Source organism: Rattus norvegicus, chromosome 9 (assembly GCF_036323735.1).
Source record: "Rattus norvegicus strain BN/NHsdMcwi chromosome 9, GRCr8, whole genome shotgun sequence".
NCBI lineage: Eukaryota > Metazoa > Chordata > Mammalia > Rodentia > Muridae > Rattus > Rattus norvegicus.
This window is the reverse complement of record NC_086027.1, coordinates 13,825,826-13,834,123: the sequence shown is the minus strand read 5'-3', so window position 1 is coordinate 13,834,123 and position 8,298 is coordinate 13,825,826. Positions and strand designations below refer to the sequence as shown.

The window sequence follows — 8,298 nt, the reverse complement described above, 5'->3', positions numbered from 1 at the left end:
GAAAAAGGGAAAACCTTAGGAATGGAAATGTGTGTCACATGCATTGTCTCAAGTAGTAGATTTACTTTTAAGTAAAGTCTCCCTCCTCCTTGGTCCCTAGAGATTTGGGTGCTAAGAAAAATCTGCTCTCAAATTCAGGGTTGTAAGCAACCCTCCCCAGCAAAAGCATTGTTGACTTCTAATGAAGCAGAGAGAAATATCTAACTTTGAAATAGAGGTTGCCAAATGGTATTCCCAGCGACACATGAGAGACTGGAGGAAAGGGTCCCCACAGAAAATCATTAGTTTGGGGAGAGCTGGTTATTAGGTAGGCCATAGAACTTTCCAGTGACATCACCAGTAAGCACTTCACTGGGCAATCTATTGTATCCAAGAGATCCCTAGAATCTTCTGTGATGTCACCAGTGTTGTGGTGACACCAACTGCCTTTGGGATCTTTCTTCAGTTCCCTTTGGGTTCACAAGCAGTCATGTTTCGCCAGCTGATCAGGCTATTTCGGAAGGAAAGGGGAGATCAAGGAGAGACCATACCAGGTCAGAGGGAAGCTGACCTCCTCTCTAGTGAAACAGGAAGGAGGAAATCATTCTGGGGAAGGCTTGGTGAGTCTGGGCAGAGTTGGGGAACATCCTCAAGGAGGTAGGTTTGAGATGTGCCTTCTAAGGCTAGGCCTTACAAGCAGGAGCCTTGGGATTTCTCAAAGGCAAACCAAGAGTCAGGAGTTCCTAATCTTAAATTTGAGAGAAAGACATAAAGTGGTAAGCCTTCAGTGTCTTTTCTTGAAGTTTTTTAACTGTGAGTGTCAATGAATGGCAGGAGGAGGCACTGTGAGATTAACAATGTGACCATCCATGGTTGGGAGTTGAAGCACTTCATCCTCTAGATTACTGTAGGTTACATAAGTCTATGATGGCGAGAACAAGGAAGGATGCACCCCTAGTCATGAATTGAGTTCTCAGACACTTTGGGCTGGAACACAGATGATTATGAACTCCAGGATTAACTGCACCACATCTGATATGAGATAATATTATCCCAGATGTTTATGTCTCAGTCAGGTTATAACTTTCAGTGTCAGGGGTCCTATAATAGTGACTGTGGCACGTGTATGGCATTAGAGGTTGGGAAGAGGGTCATAGCTTAAAGTCCAGCTTCAAAATAGCTTTTCTGCTCTTTTTGGGATTCACCCAGTCTACCATTTCATCTTCCTCAACTGCCTTTTGGTATTCAGAATGGTCTTTTCCTCCCATGGGCCATCAAATATGCAAATTCACTTGGGTTTATCTATCTACAGGTTTTGGTAGGAAGGCATCATCCCAAAATGTCATCAGTCAGCAAGTGGAGTGTGTAAAGGAACTGGAGGAACTCAAATTTGAAATCCAGAAGTGTCAATTCGAGAGGGATGAACTTTACCAAATCCTGGACCTTTATATCTATGATGATTGGGACCACAGGTAATCATTATGCCCAGTAACCTGTTCACTGTCTTGTGCTCTCTCTCTGCTAACCCAAGATTTCCTCATAGCACGAGAGAGTTTCACCTCTCATCCTGGATTTTAAGGAGAGTTGGCAGGCATTAGCTTGTGAGATAAGCTAGGTGCTGTGTGTTTGGGGTTAACCTGTTTTGTAGTTGAGCCTGAGGTGGTTGGAGATGCATTGGTTCTGTCAACAGCTGGAAGGACCTGGTCACACTTACTGCAACTGTGTGTGTGAATGAAATGCCTGCAGGTCATCACTCTTTTCCTCTGAATTTGTTCATTATACACTGATTCTATGGCACCTCCATGGTTGTAGTTGGCATTCTAAATGTGTTTGGATATGGGTTGGTATGTATATATGTGGATGTATTTGTTGGTGTTTTCCTCAGGATCAGGACGTCTGGGACCTTTGATGGGGTCTGAGTATTTGTGTGATGGACAGTTTGCAGGTCATGATAGTGATGAGTACGTGGGCCCACATTGATCTACAGAGCACTTTGCTCCTTCTGTATACCTTGGTGGCACACAGGACTCTCCTGAGGGGAGGAGGTGCTATAAATCCTCTTCCCTATCAAACATATTTATGCCCTCTGAGAATTCATGTAACAATAGAAACCAAGGATTGAGTATACGTGCTTTCAAAACAAGAGAAATGTCATCACAGCTTTCTCTTGGGCCCAAAGCTGTGGCACAGACTGGAGGAATTTTCTTCCTGAACTAGTCAATTCCATCATGCTCACCTGGCCAGCTCTTGAAGGTCAGGTCCCTCCAATTGGTCCCTTGGCTCTGTTGTCCTGTGCCCAGGATAATAAACTTAACCAGTACAAATACTTTGAAGGAGCAAGTATGTGGTACATACTGAGTTCAAGTAATCGAGAGAACAGTCTGATTTTACCTAATTTGTTTCACCTGCTTTTGATCTTTACTTTTTTATTTTTTTAACTATCCAGGGATTGTTCATTGTGACCTAGAAATGGTCACTGTGGTCTTGACCGTTGTTATCCCCAAACAGGCAGCTCTCAGGCTCTGCCCTCTCCTATATAGTGAGTCTTTGCAGAACCATATCTCCCCAAGATTCCAAGGAGTCCTTATTTCAAAACAAATGTTTGCTTATGTACATGGAAATATTTTCTGTGGATTGAGTCTCACTGTTGGGTTTTGGTCTGGTTTTTCAGTTTGCCACTTTCTTCCCTTCCACCATTCCTTGAATTTGAACTGTTTTATTATATATTTTTTATTTACATTTCACCTAATTCTGAAATCATGAGTTCAAAATGTTATTTGTTCCTTTGGCCATGACCTAACCCAGGCTGCATGTCGAATTGCCAGTCCTTCAATCTGAACATGAGATGAGAATGATGGCTATGCAAATGATGACCAACTCAATAAGTGATGCCATGGAGAGGTACAAGGAGCTCATACAAGTGAACAGTTCCTACCGGTGAGTCGCTGACAGAGATGAGAACCCAGCACTAGGCAGGGAATGCTTCTGTCCTGTGTGACTTTGAACCAAAGTCAGGGCTCTGGTTCTGTAGTGTCTGACTCTTAACAAGAAGCCTGCCTTGTGGCAAGGGTCTTAGATTTGTAGCTCTTGAACTCAGTTGTCCTACATGTGAAGGGTGTAGAAGACCTTCCAATTGTTATTTTCCCCATTAAGGATCCTCTAGATAGAAAAGGTTTGCACCATAATGGGAATATCAATCAACTCTGAATCTCTAGAACTCTGACAGGATGTCTATGATCCATGAGAAACACATGGAAAGATTATACAGCTATTGGATCTTCAACCACCCCTCAGAGGGGATTTCCCCACTCCGTGAAGTTGTTTTCAGCATACTATGGACATATAAGCACCCATATGGACCATTTCTTCTTCCTTGATTTATATAAACCGTCTTAGTGTCAGGATTTTCAGAAGTACTTTGATTCACAGGGAATGTGTCCTCTGGATTTGACCTCCTCTAATTGGTGTTAACTTGTATAGTGTGGCTCTATTCTGGGGATTTCTGGGGATGAGGGCCCTTGAAGGGATGATTGGACTTGCAGGAGTGACAGGCAAATAGAAGCTGGCTGGGATTTACCATTGTTTGTTTGTGGTTCAGCATCAGGCAATCCCAGCTCCTGCGTGAACAAGCTCAATTGAAGAACAATATACAGATTTTGCTGAATGAGAAGAGAAAACTGCTGGTGGAGCAGACTGAACTGCCAGCATCCTCTGTGGAGACAAAGAGGTTCTGTGAAGATGCTGGAATGAACATCTGTGTCCCCAGAGCCAAGCAGCAGCAGGTAGGGTTAGGACTCAGGGTCAGGCTGTCCTCATGTCTTACCATAAACATAGACAAACCAATGTAACTGTCTATTGACTGATCCATGTCCTGACCTAGGTCTCATCCAAGTATTCATTCATGTGATGGTTTACAAGGCTTTCTGTGGAGATAGCCCCTTTTCAAAAAACTGCATGTTTGGAAAGCAAATGCTCCTGCTCTTCTAGATTGTGCAGTTTATTAAGGGAGATGGGTTGATCACACAGCACAGCACTACATGCCATTATGTGTGGAGGGTGCTATGTGGGAGCCCCTCTTTAGACTAGAGCAGGGCTTTGAGAGATGAAGCAAAAGCCCAGAGCCCATTTTCTTTACAGGGTCATGTGAGATTCCAGGAACAAATAGTTTAGAAGGAGGAGAGCCTGGTGGAAATGCCAAAGAAATGGTTCTCATTGTCATCTTTTGGTGGATTTGTTCTTTCTCCCCCATTTTCCCTGTATATCGAGACCATCTCTTCATGCTTCCTGAATCATGGGTACCTGACAGAGCCTGAGGAGCAGCATGTCAGTCCTGTTTTGTTCGAGTGTTGCTGGAGAGTTCATATCTTGACCTTATACTCTGTAGATGCTTGGAAAAGCAGGGATGTGGAAAGGTGTTCTCAAAACCTGACAATTGGCATGAGAGATTTGAGACTTCAAGAACAGAGTTATCTACCCCCATTCTCACCAAGAAGAGTGCTATCTAGGCCTTTTTATTCCTCTCGGAAAGAATGGCTGAGTAGTGATTCTCTCTTAAAATACCTGCTTTGAATAGTCTATATTATGTTGTTCCTCCAGCATGATGGGATCTTCATTGTTTTCTGCCGACTTGTGATTTTTGGTGTGTGTGTGTGTGTGTGTGTGTGTGTGTGTGTGTGTGTGTGTGTGTGTGTTTCTTTGTGCATAATTGCACAGGTGAGTCTCTATTGCCATGTTTCATGAGAAAAAGAATATAAAAGTTCCCTTTGCATCCATGAATATCAAATATAGCACTCCAATCACTTGGAATCTCCACCTAACTCTGTACAGCAAAAGAACCCAAAACACTTGTAAAGTTAGATTTTAAAGTGATTGGGGAAAAATGATTGGTCTGCATCGAAATCCTTTGGAGCACATCAAAGGAATGGAGTACATGGAGGTAAGGGGGGCTGCTTTATAAAATGCATTGATTTATGATCCTTCTCTGTTCTTTGTGAATTGTGAAAGCCCACTGGAAGATTGTGTCACTCACTGTGTCTTCTCCAAGGTTGCTTTCCACATTGCCTGCTACCATTTCTTTCCAGCTACCTTGGCACACTACAGCTTCCCCTGGGAGTTTGGCTTGGATTTCATTCATTGAGAATTTGAGTTGCTTGGAGTTGTATCATCATCCAGCAAAAGTCCCATAGCTATGCTGTGGTGCAAGAACAGGGCAGTTTCAGGAGCCCCTTTAGGTGCACAGATAATCTAAAGCGCTCCCCTATGTTATCTGTGTAGCATTCTGCAAGTGCTGTCGATCACCATCATTTTCTCTCAGTTAATTTCAGCCTCAATGGAGTTAGGAGAAATGATGAAATTCAGACGGGTCTGTTAGTGGACAATCAGAAAGGCCTGTGAGAAGCCATGTTCTTTAAGTGGAAAAGAAGTGTTAGTTGACCCAGAGATCCCAGAGAAAAGATTAGGTGTCCAACTAGAGCAACTAGAGCACATCTGGGTTGTAGTGGTCCAAGGAGGGAAACTGTATGAGAGGTTGGAGCCCTTCAGTGGATTATGACTCAGTGTGAGACAATCCATGTAAGCATTTATTTATTTACTCCAAATATCTGTGACACAATCACATTATAGGTAGAAACATTGTTCATATGAATCCTGGTTATGGAGATTTCCTATGATTCTGGGGGCATAGCTTTGGGCATGAAGTCACTCAGGCTATGGTAAAGACAGCTCCTATTAGAAGAAGCTGCACTCTATGGGGAAAGTCTGAAACAGTGAACAAGAACAGGAGTCTAGTCCACCACCAACATATGATCCTTTGCTGGGAAACAAGACTGCTCTACTCAGCCTTGGGAACTTGCTAAGCCAGACTGGTAAAAGGGAAAGAACCCTGATTCTATGTTGGTTTATGGGAGGGCAGCACAACACTGACTGAGCTGTCTATAGGCTATGACAACTATGTACATATCCCACTCAACATTTGTTTTTATGCCTCCAGAGTATCCTGGGGAATCATTCTATTAAGTATTAAAAGGGAAAGTAAACACTGCAATGTGCTATGTTTATATTGTGTAAACACAAATGGCTTGCATGTTTGCCAGTTTGTATTAGTGTGTCTGTGTGTGTGTTTGTGTGCACACATGCATGCATGCTTCCATTGACAGTACAGTCATCTGATGACCAGGATAAGGAAGGATTAGAGGAAAGGATGCAGGACACTCTGAAGCAGAAATAACCGATTAACCAGGAAAGTGGCTTGGGAGGAACATTGTTGAAGCATTCTGATATTTTTGAGAGCAGTCAGGTAGGAACACAGACTGGCAGAAGCCAATTGGATTTCCTGTCCCTATATAACTATCCTTTTTGGATGGCTGACCACTGACAAGGTTTTCACCATCAGTCACCTAAAGAAATATTCAGAGTATTGTTCTGGTACAGTTTATGTGAATATTGTCCATGACACAATATGTATAATCCTCAGGATTTCTTTATATTTTGTACTTCTTTCTTCCTGTTAACTCTCTGATAAGATCTGAGGACATTTTCTCTTCTGTCCTCTCACAAATTGCATTACAATAACCATAGTCTTACAGGGGTGCTGTTATGTATCTCCATCAATATAAACTTTAATGTTCCTTGTGTGTGCTATGAGGATTTGCATGGTGCACATTCTCAGTGATTACAGGATATGTGCAGTGAGCATGGATTTGAAGTGAGATGGCTTCTCTGTGTATTTGCAGATCAGTTGTTACAAATTGAACCTAAGCAGGTTCCTTCAGTGCTGACATAATCAGAACTTTCACCTCAATTCTGGGCATGTTCTCCAGAAGGCATCCACATGGTATTCTAGGTTGCTCATACCATTCTTGAACTCAGATTCAGACCCAGCTACAAGGTATTATTCAATATAATAAACCTGGACCAGTGACAAAATATGCTCATTTTTCTCTCAATTCCAGTACAGTGCATAGTCCACAGTTCAAATTCTAGCAGTTTGAAAAGCTGAGATATAAATCCAAGCCCAGGTACTCTAGGACACTTGGGGATGCAGGGACTGACCTCAGCTGACAGGTCATGCTGGATTGTCCAACTGAATAGAGCTGATGTAAGAGGGAGAGCTGAATTGACAACCACTCACTAAACCTTTTTTCCCTTGCTCTGCTAGGTCTGAAATTCTCCAGCAGAAACTCGAACATGACACAGTCCAGGACAAGATCTCCCTTGGAGAGAAGAACTACAGGAGGAGAACTAAGTGTGCACAGCAAATACACCACTATTGCATCTCATCTGTACTGTCCATAGCAATTGTGGACTGCATTTTCCTCTTTTATTTTAACTTCTTTGGATTGAATAGGCCTTACTTTCACCTCAGCTCTCTCCAGCAAGTGTACACTTTTGGAGGGACCCAGAAAAGTGCTGATGCACATCAATCAAGAGCTGCTGGTCATCCAGAAAGACTGTGCACGTGTAAATTTGTACTTGTCCTGATGGGTCATCCAGAAGAGTTTCATGGAGATCAGGTCACAACATTGGAAAGACTATGAAACAAAGTCTGTAATATCATTTATTCTCAGTATTGGCAGGCTTTTTCCTTAATACCCCCACTCCAACAAAACAGACCTACTTCCACTCCTCTTGAAAAGATTATTACCATCACTAACTGCTTGTCTACTATGTCTCCAAGGCAAGCCACAGGCTATAAGTCTATTCTGCAAAAGGAGCATCAAAAAATGCTTAGCGCAATTCCTCTATTTAAAGTATGCTTGAGTTTTGATTATTTTGGTTTTTTGGTTTTCCTTCTATTCATTTGAAGATTTGTTATTTATCTGTTGTTGTTGTTTTGTTCATTTGCTTTTCTATTTTGATAAGGATATAGACTGTATATATTTACTACCTGCATCTGGTTACTATCAAGTAAATTGGATGTATTCTGGTGAATAAAGGAGTAATCTCAAACTCTTCACTCTTAAGAACCTTCTTTATTGATCATTAGTGTCAACATCTGAAGTCCCACAGTGATCAGGGAGGGATGGATCTCTGAATTCTCATCGGGACTGGGCATCACATCACTTCCCAGTTAGACGGAGATTCAAGGGCAATTACACAGTTCACTGTGTTTCCAACTCTGTGAATTTCAACTTCATCATACATATATTACCCACTGTGTATGCTTGCTCTCAAATATATAGTTACCTCTAAATTATACTCTGTGGATGAGAGTGTTGAACAAATTAATGGGATAAACATTAATTTTTCTGTAACACCTCCCAGGACATATAAACCTGGTATAAGGGAGTTTAAAGCAATCGGGAATCCTGCACCCAAATT

General features: G+C 42.1%; 1 protein-coding gene across 1 annotated transcript; it reads left to right on the top strand.

Moving 5' to 3' along the window:
• Positions 1–418: 418 nt before the first annotated feature.
• Positions 419–7,926, top strand: LOC134480507 (uncharacterized). The gene is made up of 5 exons (XM_063268015.1): positions 419–599; positions 1,292–1,451; positions 2,785–2,916; positions 3,578–3,761; positions 7,136–7,926. Exons 1-5 carry the CDS (start codon positions 470–472, stop codon positions 7,139–7,141), a joined length of 612 nt encoding a protein of 203 aa, XP_063124085.1. The 5' UTR covers positions 419–469; the 3' UTR covers positions 7,142–7,926.
• Positions 7,927–8,298: the final 372 nt, after the last annotated feature.

Coding starts and splice junctions, on each gene's coding strand:
- LOC134480507 (XM_063268015.1), top strand. CDS start 470: ATGTTTCGCCAGCTGATCAGGCTATTTCGGAAGGAAAGGGGAGATCAA. Junction 1,452..2,784: donor TATGATGATTGGGACCACAG/GTAATCATTATG, acceptor GACCTAACCCAG/GCTGCATGTCGAATTGCCAG. Junction 2,917..3,577: donor CAAGTGAACAGTTCCTACCG/GTGAGTCGCTGA, acceptor TTTGTGGTTCAG/CATCAGGCAATCCCAGCTCC.